Source organism: Notolepis coatsorum (genome assembly GCF_963971535.1).
Source record: "Notolepis coatsorum genome assembly, chromosome: 1".
In the NCBI taxonomy this organism is placed as follows: Eukaryota; Metazoa; Chordata; class Actinopteri; order Aulopiformes; family Paralepididae; genus Notolepis; species Notolepis coatsorum.
In genome coordinates, this window is record NC_140165.1 from 256,127,526 (window position 1) to 256,147,875 (window position 20,350).

At 38.2% G+C, this 20,350-nt stretch overlaps 1 protein-coding gene across 1 annotated transcript in view; it reads right to left on the reverse strand.

Moving 5' to 3' along the window:
• Nucleotides 1-20,350, reverse strand: part of rsf1a (remodeling and spacing factor 1a) — a gene marked incomplete at its 5' end in the record, with an annotated part of 131,571 nt that overhangs the window by 30,775 nt on the left and 80,446 nt on the right. Inside the window, 2 exons of the mRNA XM_084309868.1 lie at nt 1,321-1,425; nt 3,696-3,941. Coding sequence (XP_084165994.1) covers nt 1,321-1,425; nt 3,696-3,941 — 351 coding nt within the window. The remainder of the gene's footprint in view (nt 1-1,320; nt 1,426-3,695; nt 3,942-20,350) is intronic.

Here is a 20,350-nt window from a genome sequence, read left to right on the forward strand (position 1 = left end):
ACTGAAACAGGTATAGAGGCTACTAGAATGAGAACAGGACTGAAACAGAGGTAGAGAGGCTGCTAGAATGAGAACAGGACTGAAACAGGTATAGAGGCTACTAGAATGAGAACAGGACTGAAACAGAGGTATAGAGGCTGCTAGAATGAGAACAGGACTGAAACAGAGGTGTAGAGGCTGCTAGAATGAGAACAGGACTGAAACAGAGAGGTATAGAGGCTGCTAGAATGAAAACAGGACAGAAACAGAGGTATAGAGGCTGCTAGAATGAGAACAGGACTGAAACAGAGAGGTATAGAGGCTGCTAGAATGAGAACAGGACTGAAACAGAGGTATAGAGGCTGCTAGAATGAGAACAGAACTGAAACAGAGGTAGAGAGGCTGCTAGAATGAGAACAGGACTGAAACAGAGGTAGAGAGGCTGCTAGAATGAGAACAGGACTGAAACAGGGGTATAGAGGCTGCTAGAATGAGAACAGGACTGAAACAGAGGTAGAGAGGCTGCTAGAATGAGAACAGGACTGAAACAGAGGTAGAGAGGCTGCTAGAATGAGAACAGGACTGAAACAGAGGTAGAGAGGCTGCTAGAATGAGAACAGGACTGAAACAGAGGTAGAGAGGCTGCTAGAATGAGAACAGGACTGAAACAGAGGTATAGAGGCTGCTAGAATGAGAACAGGACTGAAACAGAGAGGTAGAGAGGCTGCTAGAATGAGAACAGGACTGAAACAGAGGTATAGAGGCTGCTAGAATGAGAACAGGACTGAAACAAAGATATAGAGGCTACTAGAAGGAGAACAGGACTGAAACGGAGGTATAGAGGCTGCTAGAATGAGAACAGGACTGAAACAGAGGTATAGAGGCTGCTAGAATGAGAACAGGACTGAAACAGAGGTAGAGAGGCTGCTAGAATGAGAACAGGACTGAAACAGAGGTAGAGAGGCTGCTAGAATGAGAACAGGACTGAAACAGAGGTAGAGAGGCTGCTAGAAGGCATAATCTGAGTGTCTTTTTTCAGCAAAACACTAAAAAAAGGTATGTTTAGGGGACCTTAAAGACTTATATTAACTTGTTGAAAAGGACACAAATATGTCCCTTTAAAGGTTAATTTGTTTTGTTTAAATAAATATTACCCACACCAGTCACGTCTTCTGTTGTATTGGTTTGGCCTCTTGTGGACATAATGCGCAATAATAGCTATTTGAATGGGTCGAACCCGTGTGTTTTATTTAATTTAATTTAGAAGGAATAGTCGGATGGTCGTTTTTTGGCCAATTTCTACAGCCCTCACACACACTCACACACACTCTGGAGTCTTACGTGTTGGCAGGGCGGGCAGAACCACTCTCCGTCGGGGATGATCATGAGAGGAGGTCTCAGACAGGCGGTGTGGAAGCCACTGTCACACGAGTCGCACAGCAGGATCTGCCGGAGAGGAGAGAGCCGTTAAGAGACCTAAAGGCACAATCTGTAATGTTGTCCAACAGGTCGGTGTTGAACCGAGACGTGGGTTAGAGTCTGGTAACTTATTACACTGGGAGCGTCTCCAGACCTCTCTTGGTAGAGTCTGAGACGTGTGTTAAGAGTCTGGTAACTTATTACACTGAGAGCTTCTCCAGACCTCTCTTGGTCGATTCTGAGACGTGGGTTAGTGCAGTTATTTGTTTTGTTTGTTTATTTGTTTATTGTTATTCGCACTTACAAACATACATTCTGGAATAAAATAAGTAAAAGAATAACAGTTCAAATGTGCAGGAAAAAAAAAACCCAAGGGCTTATAAGCGACCTCCCCTCTTAAACCTATATAGGATAACTACACAAAAAAAATCTCCCCCCCCCACATTATGCACAAACACATGCGCATATCCCTCTCTCATACACACAGATACATACAATACAGCATTATACAACTATTATAATGTTGGGGGGGGGGATTAGAAAAAGACAAATACACATGGATACTATAGACTACAGGATCTGTAGTTCTTTTTTAAGCTTACTTTTAAATATATTTAAAGTGGAACATGTTTCTATTAGATTTTGTATATCATTCCACATCACTACACCTTGATAAACAAATGAGAATTTGGCAACAGAGGTCCTGCAGAAAGGAATGCGTAAGTCTTTATTTCTTCTTGTGAGATGTGCATGATAATGAGAATTAAACTCAAAATAAGTTTTAAAAAAAATTGGCAAAGATAAAGGAAGACCAATTACTTTGTACATACGAACCCCTGTTTGATACTTGTTGACCTCATAAATTGTGAGTAGTTGCAGTTGTTTAAATAATGGTTTGGTTGGGGCTAAATAAGAAGAGTTGGTTGCAATTCTTACAAAGGATTTCTGAGCTCTATGGATTGTTTGTAAGTAAGATGGGTAAGTGCTGGCCCAAATTATATTGCAGTAAGAGATGTGAGGATAAATTAAACTGTTAAAAATTGTTCAATTAAATTAACTGTCAAATAAAGGTTATTTGAACATGCAGACCAGTTATTTTAACACGTAGACCAGTTATTTTAACACGTAGACCAGTTATAGTAACATGTAGACCAGTTATAGTTAGGGATGCACCGATCCAACTTTTTCAGTCCCGATACCGATACCTGGGTTTGGGTATCGGCCAATACCGATTGTCCAATTTCTTTTTTTACAAAAAAGTAAAACACAAATAAAAATGTATCCACGTTTTAATTTTTTATTAAAATATATTTAGTTTTTAAGAATTGTAAAGGGTCACAAGTGTGTTTTTGATTTGTTGTAAACAAAGACAGAAAATAAACTTCATTCATTCAATTAATAAACTGTATGCCTCACTGTCACTGTGTGGAAGAGACTGGGATCATTCTTTTGAGCAAGGCAACATCAGGCTCGACTTAACATTACTTTCCGAACTTAGTGAAACTAAATGTAACAAATTAACACATACCGTAGATATAAATGTACTGAATGTTATTTCTTATTTTATTTATAAAAAAATATATAAAAAAACACGATACCCGATCCAGCTATTTTACTGATATCGGGCGGCCGATACCGATATCGGATCGGTGCATCCCTAGTTATAGTAACATGTAGACCAGTTATAGTAACATATAGACCAGTTATTTTAACATGTAGACCAGTTATTTTAACATGTAAAACAGTTATTTTAACATTTAGACCAGTTATTTTAACATGTGGACCACTTATTTTAACATGTAGACCACTTATTTTAACAAACAAAAAATACCACTTACAGCTTAAAAACTAGATTTTTATGCCCAACATAACTCATGTCTGTTTTACTCCAGCGTTCAAAAGTTGAGTCAAGACTGATGTCCGGTCTGTCTAGTATTAAAAAGCTCACACAAGAACGGTCAATGTAAGCAGTCAGCAGCGGGCAGCAGGGGGCGCCATACTTCAACATCACAGATCGCCCCAGTAGAAGAGATCGCATGCACATACGTGCGCGCGCACACACACACACACACACACACACACACACACACACACACACGCACACCATGTTTCATGCATTGTGGGGACGTTCCATAGACTTACATTACTTCTCCAACTAACGATAACAACTACAGGCATAATCCTTAAACATGATCCCTAACCAGAAAATAGCTCCTTGTGGGGTCCAGACAATGTCCCCACAACGGTGAGAAAACAAGGAGACGGAGACACACACACACACAGACACACACACTCACCAGTTCAGGGTGGTTGGGAAGGCCACAGTGGCTGCAGGCGTCTTCACTGACAAGCTCCTCTGATTGGACAGATTCCTGCGAGTCGCTCCCGCCCTCGCTCTCCTCCTGCGCCCCCCCTCCCTTCCCCCTCTCCTCCTCCTCCTCCTCCTGCCCTCCCTCTCCTCCGTCTCCCGGCTCGTTCAGTTTGCGTCTTTTCGATCGAGGGTTGGACCATCGAGGCCGGCGATGCCTCCTGCTCCTCCTGCCCTGCAGAGCCAAGTCAACAAGTACTATTATATATAAATATAGATTATATAACCAAGTCAACAAGTACTATTATATATAAATATAGATTATATAACCAAGTCAACAAGTACTATTATATATAAATATAGATTATATAACCAAGTCAACAAGTACCATTATATATAAATATATAGATTATATAACCAAGTCAACAAGTACTATTATATATAAATATATAGATTATATACCCAAGTCAACAAGTACTATTATATATAAATATAATTATATAACCAAGTCAACAAGTACTATTATATATAAATATAGATTATATAACCAAGTCAACAAGTACTATTATATATAAATATAGATTATATAACCAAGTCAACAAGTACCATTATATATAAATATATAGATTATATAACCAAGTCAACAAGTACTATTATATATAAATATATAGATTATATACCCAAGTCAACAAGTACTATTATATATAAATATAATTATATAACCAAGTCAACAAGTACTATTATATATAAATATATAGATTATATACCCAAGTCAACAAGTAACATTATATATAAATATAGATTATATACCCAAGTCAAAAAGTACTACTATATATAAATATACTGTAAATAGATTATATACACAAATCAACAAGTAACATTATATATAAATATATAGATTATATACCCAAGTCAACAAGTACTATTATTATATATACTACATATACTGTATATAGATTATATACCCAAGTCAACAAGTACTATTATATATACATATAGATATACCCAAGTCAACAAGTACCATTATATATAAATATATAGATTATATACCCAAGTCAACAAGTACCATTATATATAAATATATAGATTATATAACCAAGTCAACAAGTACTATTATATATAAATATAGATTATCTAACCAAGTCAACAAGTACTATTATATAAATATAGATTATATAACCAAGTCAACAAGTACCATTATATATAAATATATAGATTATATACCCAAGTCAACATGTAACATTATATATAAATATACTGTGTAGATTATATACCCAAGTCAACATGTAACATTATATATAAATGTACTGTGTAGATTATATACCCAAGTCAACAAGTAACATTATATATAAATATAGATTATATACCCAAGTCAAAAAGTACTTGTAACTACTATATATAAATACTGTAAATAGATTATATACCCAAATCAACAAGTACCATTATATACCCAAATCAACAGGTACCATTATATATAAATATAATAACAGTGTTTAATGAGAGATGGTAGATTCAATACACCAAGCTAACTTACTGTACACAGTAGGGCTGGGCAATTAATTAAAAAGAATCACGATCTCGATTCATAGACCTATGCAATCTCATTTCTAAGTTATGACGATTTTTTTATTACTTTTTAAATGATTTTATTTAAGAAATAAGAATAGTGAGAGAATCGTGATCTCAATTCTTAGAGAAAAATCGTGATTCACATTTTAGCAAGAATCGCCCAGCCCTAGTACACAGTTAAGTGTTTAATGAGAGATAGTGGATCCAATACACCAAGCTAACTGTAACAGTGTTTAATGAGATGGTAGATCCAATACACCAAGCTAACTGTAACACCGTGTTTAAAGAGATGGTAGATTCAATACACCAAGCTAACTTACTGTACACAGTTGAGTGTTTAATGAGAGATAGTGGATTCAATACACCAAGCTAACTGTAACAGTGTTTAATGAGAGATGGTACAGTATTCAATACACAAGCTAACTTACTGTACACAGTTGAGTGTTTAATGAGAGATAGTGGATTCAATACACCAAGCTAACTGTAACAGTGTTTAATGAGAGATGGTACAGTATTCAATACACAAGCTAACTTACTGTACACAGTTGAGTGTTTAATGAGAGATAGTGGATCCAATACACCAAGCTAACTGTAACAGTGTTTAATGAGATGGTAGATTCAATACACCAAGCTAACTTACTGTACACAGTTGAGTGTTTAATGAGAGATAGTGGATTCAATACACCAAGCTAACTGTAACAGTGTTTAATGAGAGATGGCACAGTAGATTCAATACACCAAGCTAACTTACTGTACACAGTTGAGTGTTTAATAAGATGGTAGATTCAATACACCAAGCTAACTTTACACAGTGTTTAATGAGAGATGGTAGATTCAATACACCAAGCTAACTTACTGTACACAGTTGAGTGTTTAACACATTGACCGCCGGGCATTGTGCCCATCTCATACCCCTCTCTGCCACTGTTAAAAGCCTATGGAGATGTTTACCTTCTTTGCAGGGCTATAACTTACATTTTATTGCTATATTGACATTACTATGGCCCATTCAACATCGATTATCTATTGTTCAGGATGTGGGAACGTTATACTTTTTTATTCATACATTGTTGTGTTAATACCTTCGAGAATATAAGTATGTTTTTAATCTTTTCTGCTGTAAGTAGCTAACCTAGAGAAAGCGCGTGCAGCATTGTTATGCCAAGATGAAGAGGACGGTCATTCGGCAGATGAACTTCGTCAACTCCACGCGGTTGTCTCCATCCTCTTGGATGTTTGGTGAGTTTTGAATGCACTCTATTCTATTCCCGCCGTGGATATCTCTCTCTCTCTCTCTCTCTCTCTCGGGAGCCAAACGGGCCAGCTAGCTGTTGTAGCTAATGTTATATTCAGCCAAGCGGGCCGGCTAGCTAACATTATATTGAGCCAAACGGGCCGACTAGCTAACGTAGCTAACGTTATATTGAGCCAAAGCGGGCCGGCTAGCTAACGTAGCTAACGTTATATTGAGCCAAACGGGCCGGCTAGCTGTTGTAGTAGCTAACGGTGTGTGGCCTGGTGTCAGTAGCTGGCTACTCTATTTGCAGTTAGCCTATTTAGCTGATTTCTGCCATTGGCTCCTTGCTACTTTGTTTTCTCTGGTATAGACCCTCTTCTCTTTGGATTTAAGTGTTGATCTTTGTCCTTTTGGATCTATGTATATTCATGTTGCCTTTGTGAAGTTATCTTTTCCTTCCGTTTTGTTCTTCCATTAAAAGTTGAATATCCTTTAGGGGCTCATATTTGCTTATCTCTCTCATACATGCTCTCTCAGTCTAACACACACACACAGACATGCTCTCTCTCTCTAACACACAAACACACATGCTCTCTCTCTCTCTCTTTCTAACACACAGACATGCTCTATATCTCTCTCCAACACAAAATGACATGCTCTCTCTCTCTATATTTCTCTCTCTTTCTAACACACATATACATGCTCTCTCTCTAACACACACAGACATGCTCTATCTATCTCTCTCTCTTCAATTCAAATGGGCTTTATTTCACATTCTTGTATTTCTCCCAGTAGGTATGAGAGTTGAGTTATTGTCCATGTTTTCAAAGTCTCTTTGGGTGTTTGCAATTTGTGGGAAGTATATGTCTTGGTATAGTGGGCAGGTTGTTAAGAAGTGGAGCTCGGTTTCCACCTCATCTTGTGTGCAGTGGGTCTGTCTTCGCTTGGGAGCCAGGTCTGCCTATGGCGGCCTTTCTCGATGGCTAGGCTGTGCTCGCTGAGTCTGTACCTAGTCAAGGATCTTCTTAGTATTGGGTCAGTCACAGTGCTCAGGTATTCTGCCACTGTGTACTCTCTGTTTAGGGCCAAATAGCATTTCAATTTGCTCTGGTTTTGGGTTGTTTCTTTCCAATGCGTCTCTCTCTCTCTCTCTCTGGCCTTGCTCTGGTGGAGGGTCAGGGGCATTGCTGGGTCTGTGCAGCGATAACACTGTATATTGACTGTAGAACGGTCGCTCTCTCTCGCTCTCTCTCTTGCTATATGTTGACTGTATCATGCCCAGCCTCGGGCAGCGCTATTATTTAAGAATATGTTGACTGTATGGAAAAATTACCTTTGGGGGGGGGGGGGGGGGGGCTCGCGTTTAAATCTCGCACAGGGCCTCGCATTTCTCCCAGGCGGCCCTGTGTACTATAGTGTCATAAGTACTATTATATATAAATATACTGTATATAGATTATATACCCACTTCCGGTTAAGCTGCAATATGTAGCGCACGCAATTGGTTATAGCTCCGCTCCCGTTATCGTTAATTTCGTTTAAAAACCTTATTTGGACAATACCAAAAGAGACTAGACCACATCGTATGTATTGATAAGACCTTCTACTAACTATATCAAAAGACAACATGGTTAGGGGTGGGGAAAAGACGGGAAAGAAACAAGATACGGCAAAGCCAACGGCGCAGATTGAAACTCGGTCAAAGACAATGACAGGCGACGCTGTGGCAGATCCGTTGGTGAGCCCCGGCGCGGGGAATATAGAGGAGAATACACAGGGACCAAGGACAACTGGCCCCGAGATGGAGACAACAGATGACAACATAGCAGGAACATCAGAAAAAAGTACCGTGAAGGAAAAAGCAGGCGATTTTGAGAAGATAATAGCACAATCATCCATCGGATCCCTCACTGCTCCAACAACATCAACTGACACAAGCAGTTCAGTTGCACAACCCGACTTCAACTCTCTGACTACCCTGATAAAAGAACAGATGATCGCTTTCAAAGCACACGTAGAAGAACAGTTGGTCGCACACGCTGAACACATCGATACTAAATTCGAAGAGGTTATGAGAGCAGTCACTTTGCTGTCCGTGCGAATCACGACAGTGGAGATTTCGGTGACAGAAAACACAAAAGCAGTCAAGGCGAACGAAGGTATCATGACAGCGATGGGAGAAGAGATGGAAAAAGTTAAAGATGAATACCGGAGGGAAATAAAATTGCTTAAAAACGAAGTGATGGAGAGGCAACTAGAAACCCATCGTTACCACAGGCGGAATAACATCCGCATTGTGGGGCTTGATGAATCAGTGAACTGCGATGACATCAACTTTCCAAACGTGTTATCAACGATTTTGAATAACTCCGATCCAAACAAAGTGCCAGAAGTGGAACAAGTTTACAGAATTGGTTCCCAGGGGCAAAATATCAACGGGCCGAGAGTCATCGTTGTCACTCTACGGAAAACTACAACAAGGGATGAAATCATCAAATATGCTCGCAACCAACGTGGGATGCTGAAGTATGGTGATAAACCAATATTTATCTACGAAGATTTGAGCAGAGAGGCCATCATCCGACGTCAACCATACAAAGTTGTGATGCAAAAGCTGTACACAGCCGGCCACAAGCCAAGGCTAGCATATCCGGCGCTGTTATCATTCTTGGACAATAACGGCCGCAGGTTAGGTCCATTTACACCCTTTTATGCTGAGGATTTCCTGATTCAAAATGCAGCAAATAACCCAAAGCATGACGGAAATGCCGGAACCAGTTAAGCCTCTCCCTAAATATATACCAGTGTAGGAATGACTTTATTGTGTTCATCAATGAGGTCATTCCACCAGTGTTGGAATAACATTGCTGTGTTCATCAAGTAGCAAACGATATGCAAGTCATCTATAACAATGTTTACTGTGTATAATACGATTCATAATACATTATAATTTCAGTCTCTGGTCTCTGAGGGGTCAAATAAATATCAATACAAAAAGATCTATCTGGAATATTCTGGGTTTATCGCTCAAATGCCCTGGGTCTCTTAGATCATTCTGGAATGTAAAATAGTCTAGGCACTAGTATGTTCTACAACCTTCTAGAATATAAGGCACCATGACAACGAAGTAAAATAGTCTAGGCACTAGTATGTTCTACAACCTTCTAGAATATAAGGCACCATGACAACGAAGCATACAACTCTAACAATAACATTCGGTGTGCATACACATAGCATATATAAATTAAATGAAGTGCAATCAGCCCTTAATAATACTTTAAAATTATCCACACATAAACGTATGGGCACAGCAAGGTTATTCTAACAATTTAAGTAATCACTCCATTAAAGGCACATTGAAGCGCTAAAAGGCGCTGCTTTTCTATCTTATCTAATCAGTTAAATCGGTTCTAGTGGCTTCTCCACGTTGATAATTATTTATCTCTTATTCCTTATCTATATCTTTCCATTGATTTTTATTTTATTACATTTTTTCTTCTCATCACCCTATATTTTTTAAACATAATTTAACTTACATTGTTCTTTTCCAATGTTCTTCACATTAAGGTGTCAATATTACTATATATTTTTTAAATATATTGTAACTTACATTATTCTTTTCCAATGTTCTTCACATTAAGTGTCAATACTGATCTACAATCTTTTCCTTTTTTTTCCCCTCACACGTTGGTGGAGGGTTCAAAGGAATATGTCGATAAAGGTTTATTCTCTTTTTATTTTATTTTTTATTTTTATCTTTAGGTTAATTATCACAATACTTCATTACAGTAAGGGAAGGTGCAAGACCAAAAGCGACATTCTATTGCAATAGAATGGAAATGTTAGATCCTATGGCAATGAGCATAGGAAAATTAGGATTACAATGCTCAGGTTGGGCAATCCGGTGGACCATGGGAGAAAGTCAATCGCGGAGGATGTGTTCTTGGAACACAGGCATGTTCGACTTTCTGGGAGAGGGGAAAATAGGGGATTTTTATTTGTATATATATATGTTTTTAAGCTCAGCTCTCAACGGGACCTCATTAATTGGATGTGCATCTATTGTAGCTTCATACTCCAGAAACATTACCAAAAACTACACGAAAACATGCATAGACTATGGCTAGTTTGAATATAATGGTATGGAACACCGGTGGGATAAACAAACAACACAAGCGCAAAAGCGTGCTTACACTGATGAAAAAAGAACATGTGGACGTGGCACTATTAAGCGAAACGCACATTTTAGAGGGAGACATAAATACGTTAGCGGATAACATATACCATAATATTGGTCACTCTTCTTTTGCTACGAGAACTAGAGGGGTAGCCATAGTCGTCAGACGCAAATTAAATATCGAATTGAAAGGGGTATGGTCGGATGCTGAGGGGCGCATAACTATAGCTAGGATTATACACAATAACAGGAAAATTGCATTGGCAGCGGTATATGCCCCGAATTTGTACGAAGTGGGTTTCTTCACTTCACTAACAGGAGAAATGTTAAACCATCCCGAGTACTCATACATAATAGGTGCGGATTTTAATGCCATTTGGAACCCAAGGATGGACAAAACTTACCTTTCCTTCTCCAGCGAACAAAAGAATTCATCTAAAGCATTAAAAGATTGGTCGAAATCAACAGGAGTAACTGATTTATGGCGTTCACTTAACCCCATGACCCGCAAGTACTCCTGTCGTTCGGCGAGACACAACACACTATCCAGAATTGATTACGTCTTTGCATCCCCGAGAATATTTGATAAATACGAAGTGGAAATGACACCCAATGCGCTATCAGATCACTGCTACTTAATCCTGAAAGCAACATTTGGTACATTATCTACCCGGGCCCCAAGATGGCGTTTTAATTCGATGCTGCTTAACAACAAGGAATTCATTACACAAATTAAAGAAGCTCTCACAGTATTCCTACAAGTTAATACTAACTCGGTGCAAGATCCCAGAATATTATGGATGTCGGTAAAGAGTATGATCAAAGATTTCTCGGATAGATTTACCTCCATATTGCGCAAAAATCAAAACACAAAACTGTCTGAAAAGGAAACGCTTTACTCAACGCTTTTTAATTCTTTAAAATACAACAACTCTACTAGACTAGATAACCAAGTTAACATTCTAAAGACCGAGATCAAAGCAATGTACAGACAAAAATCGGAATTGCAAATACGCAGCACTAGACAACAGCAGTACTTCCAAGGTTCTAAACCTAGTCACCTATTAGCCATGCGACTAAGAATTAATGCAAAATTTGCAGATATAACTGCCATTAGGAAACAACAAGCTCTAGTAACAGAACCCAAAATAATAAACGATACATTCAAAGAATTCTACTCCGATTTATATAACTCAGAAACGACCTTTGTTCAGGACAAATTAGACACATATCTTAATCAAATTACTCTCCCTAAACTTACAGATGAAGACGCTAAACAGTTAGAAGTACCGATCACATTAGAAGAACTCAAGAAGGCCATATCCGGAATGAAAAACGGCAAAGCTCCGGGAATTGACGGTATCCCATCAGAAATGTACATTTCTTGCTGGGACATATTTGGACCCTTATTACTAAATATGATCTTATACTCAGTCAAAGAGGGAAGCTTCATCGAACACCAAAATACCGCACTCATTTCAGTTCTTCACAAAAAAGACAAAGACCCCACTGAATGCGGTAGTTACCGTCCTTTAAGCCTCCTCGGAACCGATGTCAAACTGTACTCTAAGATATTAGCCATCAGATTGCAAAAGCATATGACGTCTTTAGTTCATACGGACCAAACAGGCTTCATAAAAGGTCGCCTGATCAATGATAACATAAGGCGAATACTGCACGTACTAGATACAGACAAAGAGGACATCACACCTAAGGCGATACTATCCCTGGATGCTATGAAAGCATTTGACAGGTTGGAATGGTCGTTTCTATGGGCAGTATTGGAAAGGATGGGGTTAGGAAAAGGTTTCATTGATATGATTAAAGTACTATACAAGGACCCATCGGCCATGATTACAACAGGCACAATCATCTCCAAAATCTTTCCGGTATCACGCTCTGCCAGACAGGGTTGCCCTCTTAGTCCCGGACTATTCAATTTATCATTAGAGCCTTTAGCACAATATATAAGACAATCCCAATCCATAGAACCAATCGTAATCAAGGGCACACAACAAAAAATTAGTTTATATGCGGACGACGTAATATTGTTCATGCAAAACCCCAACACCACATTGCCTCATCTGCTCAAGTTGATTGAGAACTTTGGTGATCTATCGGGATTTAAGATAAATTGGCCGAAGTCGGCTTTCCTTCCACTTAACACCCCTGCAAAAAAAGGTATAACCCTCCCAGGTGCGATACCGATGGTAAAACATTTCAGATGCTTGGGAGTGGAAATATTCCCCACCATAAGACAAACGGTGAAGCACAATTACACAAAAATACAGAACAAAATCAATGACGACCTGGACAGGTGGGCAAAACTTAAAAACTCAGTACAGGCAAGGGTATCAATAGTTAAGATGGATGTATTACCAAGAATCAATTTCTTCAGCTCAATGCTTCCGTTACCTCCTCCAGAGGGCTACTGGAAAAGATTACAAACCTCCACATACAAATTTATTTGGAATAACAAACCGCCTCGCATAAAAAGATCCACCGCACAGAGAAGTAAAGCAGACGGTGGCATGGCAGTCCCAGATTTTTTACAATATTTTAATGCCTTCACATTAAGACCATTGAAGAAGATATGGTTTGACCCCGAGGCTTTGGTATCTTGGAGAGAATTAGAAGAAAACATAGTAGCCCCACAGAGATTGAAAGACATAGCATACACTAAACTTTCAATCAAGCATTGTGAGCGAGAATTTGGCCCAATAATAACCCATGCAATCAGGACATGGCGGGAAACTCAAAGGAAATTTCCTAACAATCAAGTATGGCATAATCACACTCCCATATTCAATAACAATGCTCTCTTAATGGGAAAACGACCTATAAGATTCCCTGTATGGGAAGAAAGAGGCATACACTCATTAGGGGATATTTTTAATAACAAGGGCCTCTGTAGTTATGTCGAAATATGCATAAAGTTTAACCTCACCGAGTCCACATGGCTTTTTTACATACAGTTAAAACTTTGTATGAGATCTCACGGTGTTCCATTACACATACCAATTGAACACCACAGATACCACAAATTTTTCTATGACAGAAATACATTGGGAGGTTTTGTATCAGGTTTTTATTCACAATTACTAACGTCCTCGTACGAAACCCTTCAACTAGACAATGTCTGGAGGAGGGATATACCAGACCTGGAAAATGACTTTGATTGGCAAGGAGCCTGGGCAAATGTCCGACTTACATCAAGGAACCCGGATCATCAACAAATCAATCTGAACTATATTCACAGGACATACTTGACTCCTATAAGGCTGTGCAAAATGGGGCTTATACAAAACTCCAAATGCTCCCAATGTACAAATGGGGACGAAGGAACATTTATGCACATGTATTGGGACTGCCCACCAGTTAAGGCATTCTGGGAAGATGTGTCCCAACAATTATCAATACTCGTATTTTGGAATATACCTGTACACCCCGCGGTATTGCTATTGAATGATGTTTTTGAGTTTGCAGTGAACCCACAACTAAAAAGATTGGTTTTATCGGGTATCACAGTAGCTAAAAAACTGATTGCATCACGTTGGTTTCAACCGGAAAAAATGTGCCGGAAAGTGTGGTTTCTTACATATCTTGATGTGATATATCAAGAAATATCAACAGCAAGAATTCTAGGGCTCAATGAATCCAAAATGTTAATGTGGTTAGAAGTGGTGGAGAGAATAAAAGCTAGCCTATAATGGTGATGTCTGGTTAGGAGTGAGGGATAATAGAGGTACTATCCAAGAGGGGGTCCGGGAGGGGGGGATTTGAGCTGGAGCATATGTGTGTAGGGTTTTAGAAAATAGGTATTCGGGGTATATTATATACTAACATTTATATAATTGTAACTTCGCTGGATATACACGGTATACGGTTAAAATGTTATTATTGACTATTTTTGTTTTATCCTGTTTCTGTACTTGCATATATTTTAACCACCTTTACTGAAAGTTTCATTATACATTGTGTGTTGAGTACTGACTTTTAATAAGTTTTGTTTTGCAATAATAAAAAAAATTAAAAAAAAAAAAAGATTATATACCCAAGTCAACAAGTAGTATTATATATAAATATATAGATTATATACCCAAGTCAACAAGTACTATTATATATAAATATACTGTATATAGATTATATACCCAAGTCAACAAGTACCATATATAAATATACTGTATATAGATTATATACCCAAGTCAACAAGTACCATATGTAAATATACTGTATATAGATTATATACCCAAGTCAACAAGTACCATTATATATAAATATATAGATTATATACCCAAGTCAACAAGTAACATTATATATAAATATACTGTATATAGATTATATACCCAAGTCAACAAGTACCATATATAAATATACTGTATATAGATTATATACCCAAGTCAACAAGTACCATATATAAATATACTGTATATAGATTATATACCCAAGTCAACAAGTACCATTATATATAAATATATAGATTATATACCCAAGTCAACAAGTAACATTATATAAAAATATAATGTATATAGATTATATACCCAAGTCAACAAGTACCATTATATATAATATAGATTATATACCCAAGTCAACAAGTACTATTATATATAAATATAATGTATATAGATTATATACCCAAGTCAACAAGTACCATTATATATAAATATATAGATTATATACCCAAGTCAACAAGTACCATTATATATAGATTATATACCCAAGTCAACAAGTACTATTATATATACTGTAGATTATATACCCAAGTCAACAAGTACTATTATACTGTATATAGATTATATACCCAAGTCAACAAGTACTATTATAATGGGTATATAATCTATATACATTATAATAGTACTTGTTGACTTGGGTATATAATCTATATACAGTATAATAGTACTTGTTGACTTGGGTATATAATCTATATACAAGTCAACAAGTACCATTATATATAAATATAGATTATATACCCAAGTCAACAAGTACTATTATAACGTATATATAGGCCTGCCGCGATAAGCAATAAATCGATTAATTGCTGCGATAATTAAAATGAATGCAATGATTTTGACGGGCGCGATTAATTGCTATTTGCGCGTTTGTTTTAATGAGGCGGAACCAGTGCCCATTGTCAGTCACTGTCCGTGTTGGGAGGCGGGCCGCTGACGTTACTAGAGTACAGCACGGGAGCTCCGTGGGGCAACGCCACATATAGCTTAACTACATTTCTCAATAGTGTTGTTCCTTTTAACCAAGTAGCATTATTTGTAGTGTAACGTTAGCTATTTTTAGACCCAAGTAGTTACTCGCTACTGCCCGGAGAAACTGGACTGCTAAATAAAGATGAAAGATAGAGCTTTGATTCTCATTCCATGCTAACAACATTAGCTAAATAGCTAACAAACGAAATACAACGTATAGCATAGCTACAAGTACAACACAGAATAACGTTAATACAATTACATGCATCATTGTTTACAATGAACGGGTGGGGCTAGTCAAAGGACTGGACACGGGGACAAGTTAAACATGAATTAATTTATTATAACACTCCGGTAGTTTCGAGTCGTGCTGCAGTGCTTACGCACCACAGCTATTCTATTATATACTGCTTTGACGCTTCCTCCTCATCGTTGATTGCCTGTAGTAGCTGCATCTAACGTTAGTAGCTAACGTTAAAACTAACCTAAAGTTAGTTGTTCACCAACAATTTGTTTTATCATTAGCTCAAAAACATAACCGGACGAGACAAGTTGTAGGCTCATAGGTTCTGCTTAGGATAATCACAACAATACTTCCGGTCCGGTCGGTGGGCTTCAAAATAAAAGTCTAAAACACCGGAAAAGACGGAGCGGTGGGCTTCAAAATAAAAGTTTTGGGAAATAAATGTCTAAAAAAATATTCTCTAACCGGTCGCAATAATATCGCTTATCGCGATATTTTCGGGGGCAATTAATCGCCCAGCAAAATGTGTTATCGTGGCAGGCCTAGGTATATAGATTATATACCCAAGTCAACAAGTACCATTATATATAGATTATATACCCAAGTCAACAAGTACTATTATACTGTATATAGATTATATACCCAAGTCAACAAGTACCATTATATAACCTCTGTAGCACCAGTGCTATGTGCAAAAAAAGTTTACGTACAGCCCTGGTGGTATATGTATACAGATGACTGTTGTATGGATACATGGTATATGTAGACAGTAGGGCTGTCTTAAATACTTCAAAACTTCGTTCGATGGGCATGGGATTCAAAAATAAAATTCGATTATAAAAAAGAATAAAAAAAATATGATTTTTTTGTTGTTGTGCAAAATCAACTCTGCCTCTCTTTGTTAACCCATTCTTCGCCAGGCATTGTACCCTTCTTATACCATCCTCTGCCAGCTCTATTTGTCTATGGAGATGTTCACCTTCTTTGCAGGGCTATAACTTTTTAAATTGTATTGCTAAATTGACATTACTATGGCCCATTCAACATCAATTATCTATCGTTCAGGATGTGGGAACGTTATACTTTTTCATTCACACATTCATACAAAAATACGGTCTAGAGTATGAATATGTTTTTATCGTTTTCTGCAGTATTTCATAGAACGTGAGTTATAGCTAGGGCTGGGCGATATGACGATATTATATAAATATCGGGTACAGTTCATTAACGATACACTTTTTAAACGTATCGTGGATATCGTGATGTTTTGCCCAAGAGGCTTGTGTCGCGTCAATCTGGTCCACACGTTGACACTTTTGAACAGCGCCGCCCCACACACACACTACTGCATCAAAAGTTACTACTTATGATAACAAAGGCATTCGTTTTGTGGCATTAACGTTATATAGTTACTTTCAATAACATCAGCGTATTTACATAGCAACGACCGAGGTCGACCTAGATATAGCAAGCATTAGTCGTTCATATCTCAGCCCGTGCTGACTCAGTTGTGCCCATTCTGCGGTCTGTTAATAACGTTTTCAATCAGACAGATGTATGGAAAGGCTTTTATTATAACATCCGTTGCAGTAAAATCATTATGCCTCCAGTCGTTTAGTCCTTCTGCGGAGCTAAAAGCTAAACGTTGGCCGCGGCGAGCTACCGCTGCCATTGTTGTTGTCATTGAGCTCTCCAATGGCGGAAGTAAAAAATGAATACGCGCTTGCCGATTGGTGCTAAGAACAGCAGGGCGGGTGCAAGCGATGTGACGTAATTGGCAGACGCGACTGTCAATCAAAATGATTCTGTTTGCCGACTGAATGAATGAAAACGTTATTAACAGATTGCAGCATGGGTACAATACAGTACAGCTCAATACAACAACAGTCAACAGTAGACTGGAGGATGCAGACCAGAGAAAGACTTTCGTCTTAGTTTACATCAGGGTCCCCCATTTTCAATTCATCATATTTCATATCTAAATCATATAATATCTCATTGCTAAATATATGCAATATATAATCTAATAATCCAATAATCAAAATCTAATATATAATATAAAAATGCTAAATGCATGGGTATTTTATTTTGTCTTTAATGTTAGCTTGCAAACTCAAATACTGTCTTGGTAAGCCTCATAATGAATTGTTTGGGGAAAAAAAGAAAAACATCGTGATGCGTATCGTCGAAAGGTCAGAAAATATCGTGATATCATATTTAGGCCATATCGCCCAGCCCTAGTTATAGCCATTTATGCATATATTAAATCATCAAATGCAGTTTGATAGCGATTGACGTCAGATAAAACATTTCAATTGTACAAGGTCCTAAACGTCATGACTCATCTGCTGGTGACCGGAGGGGGGGGGGGGGGGGGGTCGTTTATAATGCAATGACCGACGTTAAATGATTCATGTCGTATGGGTGATATATAGATCATAGCAGTTTGTATGGATAATAATAATCAAAAACGCTGAAACTCACCGCAGCTTCCTCGTAGCGATGGGGGATGATACTGGAGCAAAAAGATCGCTATTATGGGATGTTGATCTATGCGCTCCATTTCCAGGTTGTATAATACTATATACGTCCAAATAATGTTGTTTATCGAGGTATGGCAACGGGTCGATTATCCAGTGTGTCCAGATGGAGTCCCGCGAGCGATAGCGAGTGGCAGACGGAATAGGGGTGACACCAAGCACTTCCGGCCCCACTTCCGGTTTGGCAACTCGCCGATCGGCCACCAGGTGGCGGTATTGAGAGTTGAGTGGAGATCTACAGCACCAGTCATGACTCCGTGGGTGAAATGTGAATACCATGATGAAAATTTGAAATATTTATCTCGATGACGGCGTAATCAGTCAGTCAGATTAAGCATGGCGAGGAATGACGTTTTAATCCGTCAATGGCGGAGAATGGGTTAACTACAACAAGCAATGCTGTTTGTTATTTAAGATGATGTCGGACTCGGCACTGACAGATGTGTTCATTGTGCTGCTTTTATAAAGACTCAAATGACGGCTTACAATATTTCATGAAATTAAATTAAGTGTTTTGTTTGCCTAAGATTTAAAAAGGGTCAGTCTAACTGTTCCGGGACCAGCTTGGTTGACATTAGCAGCTAACGTTGGTTCAGGTCATGGAACAGTCTGCCTTTTTTCCCCGGTTCGCCGTTTTAGTCTCAAATGGAGTGAAACGCTCGTACTGTCGAGCTCTGCCTTCAGGCAGAACCACAGCAGACCATGTGGAACATCTGGTGAGTTCAGCCAACACTCTGACACCCATGACGCAAAGCCTGCTCTCACTTTCACACACAGACAGATACAGAGACAGATATTACAGACACACAGACAGACAGACAGACAGACAGATACAGAGACAGATATTACAGACGCAGACAGACAGACAGACAGACAGACAGACACACAGACAGATACAGAGAAAGATATTACAGACACAGACAGACAGACAGATAGACAGACAGACACACCCTTCTGGTCACACATCTACTCAACTCATAGAAAATACAGCATCAGGCTATTATTAGAAAAGTATCAATACTAATAAAATTTTGCATTGGACCGTTTTTAACGGCTGGGTGTTGGGATACTTTTCTAGCATCAGTGTATCGTGCAACCCTTCCAATGTATCCATACAACAGTCACTGTATACAGATGCCATCTATCCATATAACACAGTCATACTGTATACTAGGGCTGACCTTCGAAGCTTTTTTTGGCAATCGAAGCTTCGGGGCCGAGCTTCGATTTTAATTCGAAGCTTAAAAAAAATTAAGAAATGTAATTTTAATTTTTTTTATCTTATGTTGTGGGACTTGTACAGCACTTGGTAAACTTTGTTGTTTTTAAATGTGCTCTATAAATAAAGTGGATTGGATTAATTAATTAAGTAGCCCCTTTCGTGACTGTGACAACAAGGTTTCACTCAGCTGCGCTGCCTGGGTGCAGTGGGGCTGCTCTCACAGCCAACGACATGACATTACATAATTATGTTGCAACCTTAGTCTATCAAGCAAACAATTATATAAATATTTATATGTAGTTGATGGAGACAAAGGCATAATTAGACTTAATTAAGCACGTTTTATTAAGACATATTTTTATATGGGTCGGGACACTTTAAAAAAGCAGCACAATGAACACAAATCTGTCCGACATAGTCTTAAATAACAAACGGCATTGCTTCGCTTCTTCGT